General features: G+C 36.4%; 2 protein-coding genes across 8 annotated transcripts; one reads left to right on the top strand and one right to left on the bottom strand.

Moving 5' to 3' along the window:
• Positions 1-337: 337 nt before the first annotated feature.
• RluA-1 (RluA pseudouridine synthase 1) lies at positions 338-19,659 on the bottom strand. 5 transcript variants are annotated; one of them, XM_070277758.1, is made up of 11 exons: positions 19,529-19,659; positions 9,084-9,892; positions 3,513-3,605; positions 3,266-3,353; positions 2,981-3,203; positions 2,238-2,325; positions 1,860-2,080; positions 1,608-1,798; positions 1,313-1,540; positions 925-1,235; positions 338-864 (listed from the first exon to the last, which is right to left on the bottom strand). In XM_070277758.1, exons 2-11 carry the CDS (start codon positions 9,831-9,833, stop codon positions 790-792), a joined length of 2,268 nt encoding a protein of 755 aa, XP_070133859.1. In that variant the 5' UTR covers positions 9,834-9,892; positions 19,529-19,659; the 3' UTR covers positions 338-789. The 5 variants fall into 5 exon arrangements, with proteins under 5 accessions (XP_070133859.1, XP_017099101.3, XP_017099102.3 ...); XM_017243612.3 differs by lacking the exon at positions 19,529-19,659 and adding an exon at positions 12,076-12,119; XM_017243613.3 differs by lacking the exon at positions 19,529-19,659 and adding an exon at positions 11,998-12,113.
• On the top strand, positions 15,002-20,779 carry RluA-2 (RluA pseudouridine synthase 2). 3 transcript variants are annotated; one of them, XM_070277760.1, is made up of 10 exons: positions 15,002-15,109; positions 15,248-15,559; positions 17,927-18,104; positions 18,166-18,388; positions 18,441-18,528; positions 18,589-18,809; positions 18,867-19,057; positions 19,114-19,337; positions 19,396-19,545; positions 19,606-20,779. In XM_070277760.1, exons 1-10 carry the CDS (start codon positions 15,068-15,070, stop codon positions 19,678-19,680), a joined length of 1,704 nt encoding a protein of 567 aa, XP_070133861.1. In that variant the 5' UTR covers positions 15,002-15,067; the 3' UTR covers positions 19,681-20,779. The 3 variants fall into 3 exon arrangements, with proteins under 3 accessions (XP_070133861.1, XP_070133862.1, XP_070133863.1); XM_070277761.1 differs by having other exon boundaries at positions 15,002-15,559; XM_070277762.1 differs by lacking the exons at positions 18,867-19,057; positions 19,114-19,337; positions 19,396-19,545; positions 19,606-20,779 and having other exon boundaries at positions 18,589-18,813.
• The last annotated feature ends 14 nt before the right edge of the window (positions 20,780-20,793 follow it).

Raw genomic sequence — 20,793 nt, 5'->3', positions numbered from 1 at the left:
TTCAAGGGAAAGCAAATCATTCCCTTTTAGGGGCCTTTGCTAGTCCGTATATACCCCCAGAGAGTAAATGGCATCAAAAGTCCAGCCAAAAACACATTGTTATGTAAGTATATAGTTGTTCAAATGAAGGCTTTACCCTCTTTAATGAAAAATGCAACAATTAGTTGCAAAGGCAATGGCAGGGGCAGCCTGGAAAAGCGCATTTTAATGAAAAAAGTTTGGTTACTTTCAAAGTTTTTGGGGTAAGTGGGTTTTTAGAAGAATTTATTGCAGCCGGACGCTTAGCTGTGATATTAAATATTCAATTTCCCCACATAAAAATCCAGAGCGTTGCTAATTTTCTAAGAAACATTTGTAAAATTTTATTAATATCCTTGCTTGAGTATATGATCTTGATTTACACTCGATATAAACTATTATCTATAAAGTTGTCTATTCCGATTATAATATTGCCTTTCACATATCATTTATTTAGATAAGTGCATGTCTTGTATACATATAAATATACCTAATAATTTGTAATAAAAGCTTCGAATTTATTTGCACGTCTTTTCAGCTCTTGTATTAGCCTATTTGTGGTTGATTGTGAACTTTTTGTTTAGGATTCTAATATGCTACGCCTTTGTGTACATAAGTATTATTATTATTGTATTATTTTTAATGCATTAACAGAAGCGTATGCATGCTATCCAATCTTAAAGGCACAGTATTTATTTATGATATATATATAAATATATGTTTTTGTTGATTTTGGTCTGCTTGGTTCCTAATGTATGTAGTATAGTGTACTCATGTGGAGTCTAAGTGGTCCCATTCGTTGCGGGCCCAGTTTGGTAACTCAGTTTCATACTCCCAGCCAGGGCCCTGAAAAATAAGACACTCATAAATTATATTATTTTATTAAAAAAAAAGTCAAAAACTCACCTTGTACTTCCATGCATGCAGATACATTATAAGGTCCTTTGACTTTGGATCGCGATAGTGAACTTTGCACTCGTAGCAGTGTTCATCAACGGTGACCTTGTTCAACTTTGACCCGCTCTCACCCCCAAAACCGCCAACTGCCTCCATGGAACCACTTTCCGGGGAAGACTTCGGTGCTGTAACTGGATATTCTTTGACAATATTGGTTTGTTCCACATTTTTAACAGCCAGTTCCGGCTGTTGGGCCTCAATACAGGGCGGAGTAGTTTCCCGTGAATTTATACCCACATCATCGTCACTGTGGTGGACAACTGAAGAATGATATTTTTAAAAGTGAGAAAAAAAAACTTAACAAAATTAGAAACAAAAGATTTTACTAAACACCCACCGGAAGTGTGCTCGCTGCTGAGACTTTCGCCATCGGTTTCATCCTTTGAGTTCTTAAACATTGATATATCGGAATCACAATCTATGCCCAACCAATTCTCCGCATTATGTATATTTATGAGATCTCGTATAAGCTCATCGTCTGATTTGCCACCAATATCGCCGGATCGACCCTTCAGGGGTCCAAACACTTCATGATTGTATAGAGGATCGTTCAGAATGGGGTAGCCTATAAAAAGATATAGTTTGGTTCTTGGAAACAAAATTGGAAAATGATATTTTGAAGAACCTCTTACCCAAGTACTGCAAATGCACTCGAATCTGATGCATTCGGCCAGTGAGTGGCTTGCACAGAACTACACTGGTTGAGCCATTCTGCGATAGCTTTTGGAAAGTCGTTGTACAATCTTTGCCCTTTGGCGATACCTTGCAAACGCCAATTTTGTAGCTAACCACTTCAATAGGTTCCTTGCACTCCACAACGCCACTGATAAATATAAATTATTATTAAAAAAAATGTATATATATTTTATGAAAAGATTACTTACTCTGGAAAAACTCCCTCGACCCGGCAAATGTACTCCTTTTCCACCTGCCTGTTTCGAATTTGTTGCTCCATTTGTCGCGCTTTCTTGGGACTCCTTCCGAATAGCAATAGTCCTGATGTCAGACGATCTAGACGATGAATTGTCCTTAGATTCTTGAGATTAAACTCCTTGGCAAGTATAAAGACTACAGTATTGTGCCTGTAACGTCCACATGGATGCACCTGAAACAATTACATTTAAGAATAAACCTTACAAAATTCTATATCTAAGTTATTATTTTGTGTAAGTGATTACAGAAAAGTATTAGACTTAGTCAGAAGTAGCTTGGATTGATTTTTGTATAAATTGTGTAAAATGGCAGTCGTTTAAGCCACTTACAGGTATCGATGCTGGCTTATTTACAACTACTATGTCCTCATCCATATGCACAATTTTAATTGGTTGACTAGTCACAGGTACTTCGTGTCTGTAAAGATAGCCGTGAAATTTCTGTGTTAGTTTGATATTTCATCTCCGTGGTTTGTTGCTTAAGAGATTGGAAATGCAATAACGTTATGCAATATGCTTTGGAAATTAAGACATTAATGAATCAACTTAAATCAATAAACTTATAAATAATGGTTCATTATTTGCAGAAATGTGGAGCAGACTTTCACTGTTGTGGTGCGCAGTTTGGCGATTTCGTTATGTGATTTATAATCATAATCTTTTGTGGTAAATGATTTAAGACAATTCTTGAGATAAAAACTAAAACCCAAAAACTCATTAAGTCTTTCGGATGTTGAGCAAATTTTGGTGCCGCTCCCCTGTAAACTGGGAATATGATTTCGTAAATTTAATTGAAAATTAAATGAAGACAAAGATGCTTGTGGGAAGTTGTCATTTTGTAGCCTTGAGTTATTAATGATGTTCAGACAATGTTCAGTACATGGTAAATATTTTTTGACAGTTTATTCACACTTTGATTTGCGATGCACTGGCATTTTTCGAGCATTAGAAACAGACATTATATTTAAATATTTAGCAAGCACACTATGACGGAAGTACAAATATGAGAGATAAATCACTTGAATTGCATGACTTTGCTGGTGGAAGACAATTAAAAATTTAAATTATTTTACCTGTGAACAATATTAGCCAGTAGATCGTTGTGCTTCAGCCGATAGTCAATGGGCACTTTCTCAAAGTTCACTGTCAAGGTGCCAGTTTGGATACAACGTTCATACTCCTCGGCAGGATGGGCTCGGAACTCGCGTGAAAATATGTCCAGAATCTTCTCGCCCACCCATCGGCCCTTCGTGAAGGTTGTGAATGTAAAGTAATATGGATAGACCTTTCGAAGACCTATTTAATAATCATTTACTCAGTCCAAGTTCCACCAGAATTGTTCAAAATAAAAGACTTGCCATTTTCCATGTAGTAGGAGGTCTCTTGATATCTCTCATCCGTGAATCCGGGTCTTTTAGCCTTCAATGCTTTAGTCTCGAGTTTAGCCTTGAAAAATGGTTACATAACATTAGGTTTCGTAAATAGCTACTTCATGAGAAGTTTATTGCATGATCGAGCATTTAGCAAACAGAAATCTTGAAAATGCTCACTAGTCGTGATCAATTACTGGACGCATCTAATGAATAATGAATGATTGATATTTACCTTTTTTAATTCTTTTATTTGATCGTTATCCTCGGTTTTTCGCTTTTCGGGGACTTTCACTTTCAGAATTTCCGACTCCCTTGGAGAAGTAGTCTGTAAGAGAAGATGCAATGCACTTTGTTTAAATATGGATGCGAAATACAAAATTCCAAGAAGCTTAAGATCAAAAAAGAATAATGCTTTTCCATCATAATTTTTTTGTCTTTAAAAATTGGGTCAAAGTAAGATGTTCTTGGCGGAGTAGTCCGAGTAGGTACTCCGGTTACATTTGTGTTTTGAATTACGTAAGTTCACATAGATACGTAAATATTGTTCTAGGAAGACGTACATATATTTATAAACAGTTGGGGATATGTACTTGCCTTCGATGTTTATATGTATGATATTTGTTTGTTGAAGGCATCAGAGCTACTATTGGCTGACGTTTGTCTTTAGTGCACGGTACTCGCAAGGTAAACGAGTATATTGAGTTTTATTTAGTGAAAGATATTATATACTAAGTGGTCTCTTTGTTGGGGTTTAGGAATTGATTAAAACGTTAATTTAAATCTATCAAATAGAATATCTAGACTCTAAAGACTCTCTGTATTTAATATAAAACATTTCAACAATATAATTCCTCTTCATCTATCATAATCAATTAGAAAACTATGCTTTTTGACCAGATGTTTCGTTGAATAAAAAACCAATTAAAAAATCTCAAGTACCGGGTATCTGGTAGTCGAATTACTTCATTATGGCTTTCTTGTCTTTGCTGTGCTTTCCTTGGCAATGCGCCCAACGAGTGATGGAAACATGTTGCATGCCCAAAAAGTCGCGCGGGAGAGCAACCGATGGACCCGAGACCCCATAGACCACGGGAGATGAGACGAGATGATATTCCGTCTGCCAGAGCTACGGTTCTCTATGAAATCCCCACGAGCAGCGGACGAGATCCTACAGTTACAATGTGTACATACCATATTTTAAAATGAGTCTCAACCCCAGAACAATGCACAAGCGATACTCTCGAAATATATAAATTCGTTTTAAATTTAGATCATTATGAACAGACGAATATATACTAGCGCCGTTGTACTAACCTAAAAATTAGCCAAAAGAAATAAATACTTGAGTAGTTTCACCTGCTCAAGTATCAGGAGTCATAACATGTCAAAAGTATATGTGGGTTTTCCCTCACCAAAATGTTTGGGTTTCCTAATTCTCTAGTAGAGATTATAGTTTTTTCAAAAAACATGATCTTTGATATTTTTAAATGTCAGGATCATGTTAGGATGTTAAATGTCTTGTCTTTTTGTAAAGATTGGATTTCTAAAACATTTGTTTAGCGACTAGGGATTCCCTGATATAATATTTTAAAAGAACTATTGTTTGTTTCACTTTCGGTCTAAAAGGAAACTCTATTTCCGATTTGTGGCTCATCCAAACATTATTTTGTTTTGTTTGTTTCCCTAATTTACTGCCTATCGTGATATCCGCACAAAAACTAAAGTTGATTATATAAAATTTAAATACAAGAAACTTGAACAATTATTTCAATCGTCATATCATAACATGCAATAACCATTTTTCACTTCGTTGATGGCTCCGAGGCCCGGGAATAATTGTTTATTTTTGCAGCAAACACAAGTTAGCAATGAGTTTGTGGCTTTCTGGGCTTCTGGCTTTTACAAGGCCCCTAAAAATACTGACGGTAGTAAATATTTGTTAAGACTACATTAGTGCATGTTCAACACCGAAAATAAACCATTTTTGATTGACATGAAACTGAAAAATACAGCTACCATAGGCTCTAAAAGGCACACATGTCTAGAACATCTAGGGCCTGCTAATGGAAAATTCGAATCTGGTCCAAAATTAGTCTCGCCTGATTATATCTGGCAAAAAATAAGTTTGCACTGGCCAATTACCATTATGATGATTTCCATCGTAGACAAATGAATGAAGACCTCCTACACGCTTTTTACGTCTACTCATCCATGAGAGATGAATATAAACGAAGATGATCAATTAATTGAATCATTCAACAGCGGAGACCTGTTGCCAGCGATCGTGGCGTACGGCTCATGGCACTCACACAGTCCCACAATTATCATAAATGTATTAAAAAAAAAAAATTCTATAGATACCTATAGAATTGTATATACATATATCTAGACTTCTGCATATACGAGATACATCTATATGTGCACGAGTTGCATATCCAATTATACTCGATGCCCCAGAGTATGGAGTATATTGGTTTTCCAAAGCGAACGAGACGCAGTGGTTGTACATACATACTATATCTACGATCTGTCTGGGGAAACTCGGTTGACCGAGATATTCGATTGGAACCCATGTTTTAACTTTGCCTTCAAGGTGACTCCGAGGTATTTCTTTGTCGGGAAATTTATGCAAACTATATCATTCTTTCTATCACATTTTTGATATAATTTCTTGCGAATGCCGGCCCGGCACTATGCCGGCTGTGTCTGATTCTAGCACTAGGAATATATTTATGAGTCCGCCCACCCCAAGGCTGTTCATGGAGAAGATCGGTGGGGGTGCGAAGTACAAGGCGGGGGCGGCACGCTTTTATCGCCTGCACACCAATGCGCTATATGTTGCGCAAGGTGCCAGTGCCGAGTGCCACATACGAGTGCGAGGAGACCCGCGAATGTCAGCCCCCGGGTCTGGAAGACTACACGTGACTACTGCCCACGGTTTTATTAATTATCAATTTTCAAGAGCACTCATAATAGAACTATTTTTTCTTTTCTTCTCTTGTTTTTTTGCACTCTCAACGTATTCATAATTTTATAGTGGCTATTCAAAAGGTAGTTTTCTATTTTGTTATTCTTGATTTCATTAATGCGTAGCCTCATTCATTATTATTCATTTATGAAGAGTAAGCCCACTTATTAGTTCGTTAAATTCAAAGGAATATTGTTAACCAGGTAAGAAAATTATTTAAATACATTTTATTTTTCTATTTTCTTTCTTTAGCAGTATTTTTAAAAGCATTCATAAATAAATACATTTTATTTATTCTTGATATCATTCATGAGCCAAAATTTGCCATGTTCATAATTTATTTTGAAAGAATAAATGGATTTATAAAGTCGTTAAAATATAAAGATATTTTTGATGTCAGGATTCTGGATTCTATATCCAGACCAATCACAAATACAAGTTTTAAAAGAATTTAAGAAGAATTTCTAAGATAAAAAAAAGAAGAAACATGGTTACACTTCTTTATAAACTTCCATTTAATTACAATGGTACCACACAATTTTCCGTAAAACTGAGTTATTTATGGGTAACTCGTAAATATAATTTTTGAAAGATATGACTTTCTTATGCAAATATTTCCCATAAACAAGTATTATAATTCATGTTTTTACGATCTCATAGTTCGTTAATTTTACCTTATTGTTTTTAAATTATTTTTAAGAACATCCTCTATCTTGAAATGATTTTTTAATTGTATAGACTGTACTATTGGTATAGCACTCATACAACGTCATAAATAAATACTACCACTAGCAATTAAAAATTTGCGAAAAAATAAAAATCAACACAGTGAAAATTTGCAATTCTAATTATGATACGTCTGGTATATACCTGGAATTTTTCTCTTCGCAATTAAAATATCTCAATGACTTAACTGTGAAATCCGTAGGCGATTTTTTGACTTGAAGGAGAAAAAAAACTAGATTGATTCAAGTAGGTTTGAACCAAGTATGGTAGGTTGTTGCAAGTGCACTCAAGTGCCAACAGCAGCAACATTTGCGAAAAGCCGGTTGCGAAAAAGCTAAGAATGGTCCAGTGACATTCTAGTCGTCTGATCCTATAACGGTGCTTATCTACTTAGCCATAAATGATACAATTTTCCAGTTCTCTGCTCCTATACAGAGCTCATCTTGAACCGAAGTTGAACAGGAAATCCAGATCAGAGGGGGCAGTTATAGTGTTGGCTAAGAGGGGTTCTCCAAAGAAGTTCTTGGCTTAAAAACATGTTTTTAAACAAGCCATATTAAGCATTTAAGACCAATTTGTTTAAGGAAGACAGGTGCATTATACAGTCTGTTCGAGGTATTCAATAGTTTATATTAAAGGAAAGCAAAACAAATGTTTCCAAAAGGTGTGCACTTTCAGGCACATGTGGCTTTTTAATGTGAATGAAATGTAATCAAAGGAAATTTGTAAGACAATTTGTAATAATTTTAAACGAGGGATATAAAATCGAAATGTTGCCAAAACTCAATTGATGAATAGATCAAAGAATACAAACTATAAATAGCTTTCCGGATAGGTAGAGTGACCCCTTGTCTTGACGCCACTGACCCGCCTTATTGTCTATATGTAGTACCTTACAAACAAGTGTTGTTATTGTGTATTTAGATGCAGCTTACTGGATTTTCATGGTCATATACAATGTAGATACATACATAAACTTGCCAAGTGTAAAGTTATAGACACTGAAATGCGTCAATTACTTATGTGCATTAAACAATGGAAAACATCTCGGAGCAGCTACTAGCATGTTTGGGGAGGAGGAGGCTATAACAGAAACCTTGACCAACTCAGTTGGCTGCCCGCTCACCATTTGGCTTATGAAATCATCGGGTTTCAAAAGATAGCCGCAAAAGGCCCTGCAAACAGCAGCTAAGTAGTGTATAATAAAGCCGCATCTAGCCAACTGGAAAATCTGAAAGCCGAAATGTAACCAGACTTAAAACAAATGCTACTTCAGATGATTTTATTGTTAAATGAAAAAAAAACACGCTAAATATATGTATTGTCGGGTTGCTAACTTTCAAATATGAAATAATTTGTGATTAATTTTGACATCATGTTGGCAAAAGAATTGGGTAACACCTTATTATGGAGAAACATCAGTTAGTGGTAGACCAATTAGTGGTAATTGGGGCTTTTTGTTTACATTACAAGATTGTACTTTAATGCCTATAGTTATAGGGTTTAGATATTGTGAAAAAAGGGAGGAAAATGCTTCCGAAATCACTTGAAGGTACTTTTTATAATCCGTTTGATTGAAGATAATTTCTTAGTAATTCTTAAGCTTTATGAATGGGAATTAAATTTTTTAAAAGCCAGTTTCAAGGTATTATTGGAAACTAAAATGGGTTCTCAAGAAAAAATATTATTTTCTAGTGCTTATTTTTCTCATAAAATAATCAGAAAAAAGAACGTCCGAAATCAAATAAATATATATTCAGTTTTTGAAACAAGATATCATTGTTTTGGCGGAAAACTACAAACTACAAGCTAATGCTGCTAATAAAATCTGAAATCAGACATAGTTTGTTTTTGAAAAAATAACTAAATACTTATGCCTATAGAAGCTATAAAATCCACAACACAAAAAAACCCAAAGAAACTGCTCAAAACTAAAATAAACTTGAATTATAAAGAAATAAATTTCTCTTGATATAAGATAACGCCTGTTTCCTCAGTGTACGTATTGTAGTTTTATTCATTTGAGAGCAAATAAGTTTTAACCTTCGTTTGAACACAAACAGTGGGTTTCTCTACGAGCACTAGGTAAACAGGTAGGCAGCTACTCACCTTTTTATTAATCGGCACCTCAGCACCTGGCAAGATCTGGATAGAGGAGAGCGGTGGGGCCGGATTCCGCAGCCCCACCACGTTGCTCAGATTGATATTGATGGCGGACGACAGGTGGTTCAGCTCCTGGGGCAGGCAGTTAAGTGGCTGGACCAGGGGCTGGACACAGGAGGCGGGTGCTGCTCGCTGGGTCATCTGTACGGGCATCTGGACGGGCACCGAAGTGGGCGTCTGCTGGCCCAGGCCCGGTGCTCCTCCAGCGGCAGCAGCGGCGGCTAAGAGTGACTGCTGGGCGGCCGTCGGCAGGGGAACTCCTCCAAAGGCTGCATGACCAGCATGCTGGGCATTGGGCGAATAGTAGGCGCCCATCGGCAGGGAGGAAAACATGGCGGAGTGCATTAGATGCGACTGCTGGGTAGGATTCAGCTGTCCAGCATACCCTTGGGCCTGTCCGGCGTTGAGGAGTTGCGGTGCCAGGTTGTAGGGTGATCCCATCGGGAAGTGGGCTCCGGGAGCAGCACTCGGATGCAGAGCTGGCTGCTGGTAGTTTGCCGGCGGGGCGGCAGCCGTGTTCGGCGACAGCTGCTGTTGCATTTGCGGCTGGGCGGCAAATATCCCACCGCCCACCGATGCGGCGCCTAGCTTGTCCAGGAACGGGGACTGCATCGTCTGGAGAAGCTTCTGCTGGTGCTGCTGGGCTGCCAGGGTCCAGGGCAGATACCACGCACAAGATGCCGGAGAATTCTGCATTGTTCCGACGGCTACTTCTCTAGGTTTCTGTGTTTATTATATCACTTTCAGCGAAGAAACTGTAGATTGTAGATTGGATTGGATTGTTTGTTTAATTTGGGTTTTTTCTTATTTCTGTTTTATCGAAAATTACATTAATTACGTTTGGGTAATACAACAGCTGCACAGATTTAAACAATTAAAATCACACACAGAGTTATTTAGAGTTTTAAGACCATTTGTTTATATCGATTGCGCAGTAAATTGTAGAGTCCATAAGCTTTTTTTTCTCGATTTTTTAAGTAAATTACAATTCTATGAAATAAATGAGTGTAAATGGTTATGGAGGCTTTCTTCGACTGTTTTATTTGAAAATAAAAACCGATTTAAAGGCTCTATATTGTAAATTAAAAATATAAACAAATTGCTAAACAAAATGTTTATTTATTTTTTAGTGTTTATGGACACCTATACGGCTTTATGTACAAAGACCGTGGTATATAAATGTTCGTGCGTTAATTTGTGGTTTCTATTAGCAGAAGGCCGTTAACCAATTCCCCATCACAGTCTAAAAAAAAGTCGGAACTATATGTTTATTGGTTTTGAACTTCATAAAGCGATCATGTGCTCTGTTTTTTTTGAACAGTCCAGTTTTATGGATTTATGAAAACATAATATTCAAAGGTTTGGCAGAGAATAATCTAATAGCCATCTGGCTCATTTGTCGGCCAACCCCCAAGGGGGAGACAAAGTAATGTGCGTCTAATATATCCTCTAAAATACGTATAAACCTAAATTCGCTCATGTACAGGCGTCTTTTCAGATATTTTGCTAAATGGCATTGCGTATGCGTGCCTCATTCTATACAAAATTTATACCCACATATATAGTACGTGTAATGGAACAATACGTATACGACAGAACGCATTAAGATATCGGCTCACGATATAGTGTTTAGAGACGCAACTATCAAAAATCAGGTATACAGACTGACGGGCTAAATATTTCTCACCACCTACTGAGACAAATGGCACAAATGTGCACGTGTAAACATTTCTATTTACTCTGGGAGCTTGTGCTAAAATAAGTTTTTGTATATTACTAGGTCTTTTCGACGGCTCGTGTCCGTCAAGAAACCAGAAAGCAAAAAAACAAAAATTTTTCGAAATTTTTGAGTCCCTAATACGTAAGAATGTACATAAACACATAGATATCATAGATATAGACACACTCGTTTTTGTCATCACTCTTCTTTTGTTTTAGTTCCATTTTATCAAAATATCAACCACAATTGTATATCATTCAAGTGGCTTAGTACATTTTTCAAAAAAAAAAAAAGCGGAAAAGTCAAATTCTTGCATAACTATATTATGTAGTCTATGGGAAAGGAAGAATATCTTTTCTTTCAGAACCAAAATGAACAGATATATAGGCGACGGAACGCGTGTGTAAGGTCCCCAGATCTTAAGAGGATGACAATAGATCATGGGCTTAAAAACAAGAACAAATTTTAGTGGGAGCTGCTACCTTCTATATTTAAAAGAGACTACATATACATAATACATGCCAATGTTTTGTATTAGCCGAAGGTGCCTGGCCAAAGTAAATCCAATTTCACTGCTGGTACAAAATTTTGAAACGCCTCGACGCATTTCATGTACCGAAACAAAATATTATTAATGGACCATTTGTGCGCCAATGGGGAATATTATTAGTTCTCGTATTCTTGTGCGTATAATACGCTATCTATATAGTAACCTATGTATTGTACACATTTCCAATTGGTTCAAGTCTTTAGCCTATTATTAAATAAGATCTCAAAACTCGAAAATATGCCTCTGACAAATAATGTCATTATGGTCGTCCTCTAATATCAAATGATGTGGTTATGGGAAATTAGCGTGTTAATTATGTGAGTGTTTAGTCATCTGTCCATCTTAGACTATATAATCTTGATTCCTTTGATCATTCGCGTATCATGATATTATGTCATTCATGTTGTATTTTGGCCAAAAGAATTCCGTTTTTATGTTTTAGTTTCGATTCCATTAGATTTTATACAGGCCGGCAAATCACAGTATTTGGTCAAAAATATAGATTGTCACTTCCACTTTGAGTTTCGGGGTTCTCTTTTCTTATTTACGAAAAAGAATAAATATTTAATAATAGGTGCAGCAGCACCTACCAGTTAATGGCTTCAAGTAAGTGGCATCACACGCGAAATCGGTATGTTTTCAAATGTTTGCCGTGCACGTTTCAATACCTGTCCGACACTCACGCGGCAGCACCTGCTCTGTACGAAATCAGAAAACCGAATAAACTCGGGAAAGCACCGACCCAAGCCAACTTGTTTTTCGTCGTGGTGGGTTTTCATCGTGGTGGAGAGGAAAATTCGAACGCGGCTGGGTTTGCTGTTTTCTTAAATATAGAGACTAGTTAACTTAAGGTAAAAAATTAACATTTTAAATATAAAAGATTTTTATTTTTACAAACAGTCTTTTCTAGTTAAGATTATTATTTATTACTCATACGCACTGATGCCCTGACGTTGTTTTTTGGAAAAGGATGGAAAAGCAGTAAAAATAAAAAACTTTAGCTTATTTCAAATATATTATGGTTTAAAACATGCATTTTTAAAGTTTTTTTCATAACTTCCATTGTTCTATGCGGCGTATGAGCAATGTGTTTCCCATAACTCATACGACCTGTGGGCTTTGACTTTTATATTGCTTTTTAAAATATTTAAAATATTTGGATCACTTAATAATTTAGTTCTAATGGCTATAGTGAAATTGTATATTTGTAATTTTTATTTATTTTTCTTTAAATTTAACCGCAAGTCTACGTAATAATATTTTGAAATAAAATAGTTTGAAATGTTTGAGAACCACAAACTCACCACGGCCATGCAACTGCAACATGTTGGCTCAAACGGTTTTAATTAAGTTTAAAAAGTAAATATTTTCAAAAGATATCAAAGAACAAACTAAATATTTACAAATACTATGAGTATAAAATAAAACTATATATAAAGGGTTTTCAAGTTTAAGTACTTTAAATTATTTTCATATTTTTTGAGTTCATTTCCTTAATAATGTTTGAAAGATAGATAATATTAATGACCTTTTGTTAATGGTCAAGAATTGTAGCACCACACTTAAAGTGGTAATATCAATTTACAGACTATGGGGACTGTTTGACACACTTTCGCCTTCCAAATGGAAAATGTCCGCACGCACACCCACATTCGCTCGAATAAAGTCAGCAATTTTTCTAAGACTTGTGCCGGGCTGTGCATGCGCTTGAAGCGTTTTAATATTTTAAATCAAGCGCCCAGGCCTTGCAACCACAACCTTTTAATATCCGTTGGTCTAAATAACAGAAACAAAAACATTCATCAGATTTTGCTTATGATTTATCGGGGGGTTTGGCGGAAACAATAGATTTCTTTATTAAGATGTACGAATGCAATGAAACATTAAAGTCATTTTAAACTCTTTATTTGCAGAAAAGGTTCTATGAACAAAAAATAATTATATGAGATCAAAACTTTATAAAAACTAAAACACAAAGGTGAAAAAATCTAACTAGGACTAAGAACCATAAATATCCTTCAAAGTAACGAGATACCCTTATGAAAACCTGTGATAGTGACATTAAATTTTCGAGCCTTACCAATTAGCAGAGGTCAGAGTTGTTTGCTTTTATGGCTAAAATTGAAAACATTATGTTGATAAAATTTTGGGGCTGCGGCTCCCAGAATTGCGTGTTTGACTGCGTGACTTTTTTGGTTTTTTTTTTGCTTTTCGTAACTCACTAACTCACCCACTTTCACACGAGCCACCTACCTAGACGGTATAGTGGTCTCCTTGAAACGCGGTTGGTCACGAAAGCACACAACAAAGAAAAGGCTTGCCCGTCATTTAAGGCAACATTTAATGGCCACTGGCTATAAGGCTCATCCTGAATAAAAAGGGGGATGGTGTTGGGTGGATGGTGGACGGTGCGTGTGTATGGGAGCCGGAGTTGACGTTCGTTTGTGAAAACGAAGAAAGTGATTAAATCAGCACGATATTTTGTAGGTGTGCGCTAGCTCACCCATTAAATTTTGTTTTTGTTTTTCTAAAAAACCTGTGTGTGAGTCTGTCAGGACATGCATTTGTATTTTTGTACACCCACACCCAGCCACACACCCACACACTAACATCCAACACCTGGTCGTTGAGCTACTGTTCTAAATTGACTTTTCGCCTGGACAAAACTAAAAATGACGACATCGCGTTTTTTGTTGTTGTTGTTCGTAGAAAAGCTTTACCTCTAAACATGCCCATCTACCTTGTGTTTATAAACAACGCAGATCGTGTATATATATATGTATATGTAGGAGTATAAAGGAGGAACATATAGAAAGGTGTGCTGTGCTTTATATTACGCTCCTGCATGAATGGCCTCACATACGTTGGCAGAAGCGTGTATATAAAAACATACATAGCTATAGTTATAGGAACACGTTAATGTAATTAAGCCTCACGAATGGCCAAGGCTCGATAAAAAAGTAACCCAAGGCATATATCATCTAGAAGAGGATTAGCTAGTTACGGGTATAAATCAGTTTTTTTTCAAGATTTTATCTTATCAGGATATTTTCAATTACAAGTTCGTTTCACTGAAGTCTAATTAAAAATGGCAGTAACGCTGTAGGTATTAATTGCTCAGAAATATTTGACCTTCTTAATTGACCTTTTCGTAATTAAGGGTTTTGTGGCTGTTTTTTTTTTGTAGCATACATAAGAGGGCTAAGAGTTCGATATAAAAATATTCTGCTCTTAGACCAACATTTTATTAGCTTGAAGCTTTTTAGTCAAGGGATCAGAATAACATTTATGACTTTATTTTAGTTTATTTATAAATTTGAAAGTCTAGAACTCAAATATTAAGTCTTAAAGCTACGTAATCCTTGATCTTCAATGGTACTGAAATAAAAGGCAAATAAGAAGGGAAACCGTGAACACTGAGAAAGGAAAGTTATGGATCTGGACAACATTTCAATAAATTTTAATATGATATTCAATTTGAACTAATAGCCTATAAATATATTATGTTTCCAGCAAATTTAAAATAAATAAGTTAACCCACCCTATCTGAGCACCTCTAATGGAACTAGTTCAGTTCGAAGACCACCAGCTCGTTCGGTGGTTCGATATAACTTGTTTTGCTTTTTGGTGGTTTACTGAAGAATAAAAACAAAGCTTTTCATGCGGTTTTTACGGCAATTTAAAAGCCTCTATATCCGTTTGGCAAGTGCTTTGTATAAGTTACTAGGTTATTAAATAAGATCAGTTGAATGGAACACCTCATACATTCATAAAAGTGTCTTATTGTTTCCCGGCCAAAAGTGGGCGCACGTGTTGATTTACTTGTTGTTGTTATTTTAGCGGTGTGTGAATATTGTTAACAGGCTGCAGCTGAAGGACACTAAAAACTGCAAGGAACCGACAATAAACCATAACTGGTTGTCCAAAATGCTAAATACGACATGTGTGCGAAATGCTCAGACCCAGCATGGAGATGCCGGAGTGGACGTGGAGAACATCTTCTTGCACCGGTCCATGTTGGCCACAAATATTGGGAGCTCGACCTTGTTAACAGATGCTGCTGGACCACCCGCCTCTCCCCAATGCGTTTGGTTTCATGATTTCAAAGGGACAGAACCAACGGAGGAGGATGGTAGTCAGGAATCAGTTCAGGTAAGAAGGAATTTATTTAAATTCTATTATTTTCATGATTTATTTATTTTGTTATATTTTTAGAAGCTAAATAGATTTAAATTTAAAGTAAACATTTATTATTTAAATCTAATCTATCGTCTATTTTGTCTTTTAGGCAAATACATTCTACTATTATTAATTTATTTATCCGTTTTAGTGTCCACGGTCTGGGAAGGGCTGCTAGAGCTTTGACCGATTCACGGCTAGTAAAGGGGGATATTTATCTTGGGGGAATCGAATACCCAAAACAATTTCGCGTCGAGTCCGGAGTCCGGAGTCCGTTCGCAAATACAATGTGTGGAATCCTGTCCTTACTTATGCAGTATTATTGGTGTCAGGGGAAATTTCAATGCAGCGCTTCAATCACACACTTAAAACTTAATTAAAAATCTAATCAGGGAAACGCAAATGCAATTTGTTGCATTAATTTTAACAATTAATAAAGAATGAGTTAAGGATTAGACTACCTAGATAACTGATTTAAAAAAAAGGACATACCTTTAGGATTATTGTAAACCTTTAATATAAACATTTCTTAGCTATTTTCTTTAATATCCTTGTCAAACATGTTCGCCTTCGACAAGTTTGTTTGTTGTTTGATGTAAAAAGTGGTGAGTTTGACAAAGTTTTATGTAAATATTTTCGTAAACTTTTGGCCAGGATGAAATAAATAAATGGCAGGTTTCTAAACTGAAATAAAATGAGAAACAGAATAAAGTTTTCTACAAAAAACCTTACGTAGTCTGAGATACTTAAACTTTTTGTTGTGGTCATACACCCACACTAAAATGGGGTTATTTTCAGTTTCATTTCTCTATTTCGAATAGTTTCGAGAGTCATAAAAATGGATATAAACATGTGGCGAAGGAAGAAGAAAAAGGAAGAGGACACCTGAAGATTTAAACTTCTTTTACGAGACTTTGAGTAACAAATGCCCCAATAAACGAGACTGCTGCAGTGGCCGTGCAGAGTCAACGTTCTTCTGGCTGCATAGAAATTTAAAGCCACCCTTAGGCGTCAGTACATTCTTAAAAATTTAGGGCTCTGCTAAGATGTGCAACAAAAACCAGATTTCAGACAAAACCCTTAATGGCCCACAAAAACCGAGCATACAAGTTGCGGGCTCTTTGTTTGTTGGCTTTTACCTCACCGTACGTGACAGTGGCAAATGGGCTTAAACATCCTTGCGATTATTTAGCCCCGGTTTATGCTTGATGAAACCACTTATTTTTTCCCTCTAATTAAACAATCTATTCCAACAATAAATTTACCCTAAGTAATAAACATGCAGCGGTTGCCTAATAAATACAAACTAAGGGTTTGAGGAAATATTAGAAGGGACCAGAGGCAAGGTTGTTCAACAACAATTGTTTGTCTACGCAGGGAGTAAAGTTATGTGCGGCACCAACTGGACAGACTGGCTTCAGTTATCTTCATATATTTTACCGCGGATTTGTCATAATTAGTTCTATGTTTGCCGGTTGCCGGCTTTCCCGACGACAAGGCCTTTTTGGTAGGGCCTCTGCGGCCGTGTCCGGGGCTTCTAGTGCCCGCCATCTTAGTGGCTTCCTAACGAGCCACTTTTGTCAAGTTGGCTGGATACTGCTACCGCTACTGCTACCTGGTCGTGATGTTTCCGCAATTATTAGTGTCACTGCCTTCTGCTTTCGTATCTAAGTGTGGTCCTCATTGTTTCCGTGATGCGCCTTTTGGGCCAGTCGTTTTTATAATTCTTACAATACCATGTAAACACACATTACAAAAAAATCCTCTGCGGAATAAAGGACAATAGATAAGGTAAAGGGAAAATACTTCCAAGTTTTGGGCCAATGCAGTGGCTGTCTGTGTCTTGTCATCAAACTCGGAAAGAGTTTTGGGCTAGCTATTATATATTCATTTAAATAAGGAATTTAAATCTTCAATTTTAATCTTAAGCTTAACTTGACTCATTTCTTGTTTTTTTCCTTCCTTGATCTCATCTGTTTATGTTTGCCAGCAAAGTATCACCAATTTCCTGGCAGACTACTAACTAACTGAGCACTGCTGGTTGCAAGGAATATGTTTTAGTTTTCTAGTTTTGTTTTGGCTTCAGGGAAAAATACACAGACTGTGTGAAAATTATGCCAAGACAGCACAAAGTATAAAGGAAAATGTTTGCACACAGAGTCTGGAAACAAGGCTGTATGTATGTGCTAAAAACTGATGGGATTTTGTCTGCATGATGGCTTAAGCATTTTCTACTGCCATATATTTTAGCATTTTTATAAAATGTAGAATAGAATATTACCCATTTAGTCGATTCCTATAATCTTTAAAATTCCTTTTAAAAAATATCATCTTTTTCAGAGTTTAGAAGGGCCAGACGAAAAAGAAGAGATCACAATTTCAGAAAAACGTAAGACTGAGACCCCCGAGGAAGGTTCTAAACCCAAAAAGGTCAAGTTGGACGGCAACGATTCTAAAACAAAGCGGCCAGGTTTCAGTGACGAACGGTATGATGAGACTTCATATTATTTCGAAAATGGTATGTCCACTTAAAGATTATATAAAGAGCACCACTGTAAATATATAACTGTAATATTCAGGGCTCAGAAAGGTATATCCTTATAACTTCACCTTCACTACCTATGCCAAAGGGCGGTGGGTGGACGAAAAGATTTTGGAGGTCTTCAGCCGCGAGTTTAGAGCTGCCCCACCAGAAGAATATGAACGCAGCTTGGAAGCTGGAAAATTGACAGTCAACAACGAAAAAGTTGCCAAGGACTACAAAATCAAGCACAATGATCTGCTCGCCAATGTTGTTCATAGGTAAGTTTTGGAAACAATCATTCATGGGAATATGCACACGTTTGTATTATAGACACGAAGTCCCTGTTACTTCACAGCCAATTAAAATAGTTTACATGGATAAGGATATTGTGGTTGTAAACAAGCCTGCCTCGATACCAGTAAGTCGTTTATTCGCAAATATTTTTGACAAAACTTGTATTAATTGAGGACCTTTCAAGGTACATCCGTGTGGACGATACAGACATAATACTGTGGTTTTTATTCTCGCAAAGGAGCACAATCTAAAGAACCTGAGAACGATACATCGATTGGATCGTCTCACTTCTGGGCTACTACTTTTTGGACGTACCTCCGAAAAAGCGCGGCAACTAGAGCAACAAATTCGAAACCGAGAAGTTCAAAAAGAATACGTGTGTCGTGTGGAGGGACGATTTCCAGAGTAAGTTAAGATTTATTTTTCAAATGCCTTTACTCAGTTTTTCAATTATATTTTCAGTGGAGTTATTGAATGCTGTGAGCCAATAGAAGTAGTAAGCTACAAAATCGGAGTTTGTAGGGTCTCTCCAAAAGGCAAGGACTGCAAGACAACGTTTCAAAGAATCGGAGAAGTTGGCGACTGTAGCATTGTCCATTGCAAACCACTAACTGGACGAATGCATCAAATCAGAGTGCATTTACAATACTTAGGTAAGTACTACACCAGGAAATCTTGGAATACACAAAAAATAATGGTTTCCTTTCAGGTTATCCCATTTCTAATGACCCCCTCTACAACCATGAAGTTTTTGGTCCCCTCAAAGGTCGAGGAGGAGACATTGGAGGCATTAGCGACGAACAGTTAATAAATAATTTAATAAGCGTTCACAATGCAGAGAATTGGTTGGGCACTCAAGAAGAAAATGGACCGGTGAGGGTTGTTATACCAAAAGAAGTACAAAAATCTTCGGAAATTGAGCCAACAAACACAGTATGTATTACTATTTGTAGGCATATCACTGAGATAACCTTTATATTCCCTTTTAAAGGTTTCCACTCAGACTTGTCTTGAAGAACCTGACAGCTCTTATGATCCTAAAAAAGATACTTCAGATCCACACTGTTGCGAATGCAAAATCAACTATAGAGATCCAGAGGAAAAGGATTTGGTTATGTACTTACATGCTTGGAAATATAGGGTTTGTTGCACTACAAATATCACAAATAATGAATCAAATATTAATTATTTTTTTTTACAGGGTATTAACTGGGAATACAAAACTGAGTTGCCCGACTGGGCTTGTGAAACAAATATTAATTATAATCAGCTGTGAATAATTAAATAGGAAAAAGTTTCGAAAGGTGTCTTGATTCTGAGCCTTGTTTAGAAAATAAATTTTAAAATAAAACACTTTTTAGCAGATGGGACTTGTACTTTTTATTTAAAATGTAAACCTAAAGTAGATTTAGGACATTTCCCATAATATCATTGAATTATCTGACAAAATATCATGTGTTTTTGAAATGCTTTTCATATTTTTACTATCTATTGCCTTTGGCCAAATTCTTCCGTCGTACACTCGCTCAATTTTGGTTCTTAATCCAGCATCAGTTGACAAGTACTTGGAACATGGAGATGTGCTTTTGGAGTACTACTTTTCGCCATGTCGTTCATGTGCCAGGCCACCTTCCTCATTGGATATTCTGGGAGACAGCCTAAAATCTAGTTCTCCATTGACTCTTGCGGCAATCAATTGTGCGAAACATTCTCAATATTGCTTAAAAAAGAAAATACGTCAATACCCACATTTTTCCTATATTAAACAAAGCTCTGTACAGATGGAAAATACAAAACATACAAGAGAATTGTTGGATTTTATGGCCCAATATAACATATCGATTAAAACCTTTGAGGCAGGAAGTCCAGAATTCTCTAAGCCTTATTCTCCATTTCCGTCCGATTTCTGTCTGCCTGGGCATGTCTATCATCTCAAACCGAACAGATTCTATACATCTATTTCCAATGGAACATATTTTATTAAGTTTTTTTCGCCAAAATGCATGTCTTGCAACAGATTATTACCAGTATGGAGAGACCTGGCTGCGAATATGGTAAATGAAACGAGTCTTTGCATTGCGGAGTTCGATTGTACATCTGGAATGCTGATTTGTAAAGAACTAAATACCACTCGAGTACCGTCTTTGGTATGGTTTAAAGATGGAAAATTAGTTAAAAAATATGTTGGGACTCGTCACGGTACCCAGATTGAGTTGTTTGTTGACGGCATGATGAAGGGAAAGAACATAATATTAAAACGGTCGAGAGCGCAAAAAATGGTTGCTGGAATTGAATTAATATTATATATGTTTATTATAAGTATTTCATTATCTAGAAATGATACATTGGTATACAAATAAAAAATTTTAAGTGCACTTTTTAAATATTT

The sequence above is a fragment of the Drosophila bipectinata genome, chromosome 2L, assembly GCF_030179905.1.
Source record: "Drosophila bipectinata strain 14024-0381.07 chromosome 2L, DbipHiC1v2, whole genome shotgun sequence".
Taxonomy (NCBI): Eukaryota; Metazoa; Arthropoda; class Insecta; order Diptera; family Drosophilidae; genus Drosophila; species Drosophila bipectinata.
Note: the sequence above shows the minus strand (reverse complement) of the source record. Positions and strands in the feature narration are given on the sequence as shown.

Excerpts from the sequence above, each read along its gene's own strand:
- RluA-1 (XM_070277758.1), bottom strand. The coding sequence starts at position 9,833 with ATGCAGAATTCTCCGGCATCTTGTGCGTGGTATCTGCCCTGGACCCTG. Across the intron at positions 1,799-1,859 it reads GTCGAGGGAGTTTTTCCAGA|TGGCGTTGTGGAGTGCAAGG; the intron begins GTAAGTAATCTT and ends TATATTTATCAG. Across the intron at positions 1,236-1,312 it reads CAGCAGCGAGCACACTTCCG|TTGTCCACCACAGTGACGAT; the intron begins GTGGGTGTTTAG and ends ATCATTCTTCAG.
- RluA-2 (XM_070277760.1), top strand. The coding sequence starts at position 15,068 with ATGCGGTTTTTACGGCAATTTAAAAGCCTCTATATCCGTTTG. Across the intron at positions 18,389-18,440 it reads CTCGCCAATGTTGTTCATAG|ACACGAAGTCCCTGTTACTT; the intron begins GTAAGTTTTGGA and ends TTTGTATTATAG. Across the intron at positions 18,810-18,866 it reads GTGGAGGGACGATTTCCAGA|TGGAGTTATTGAATGCTGTG; the intron begins GTAAGTTAAGAT and ends TTATATTTTCAG.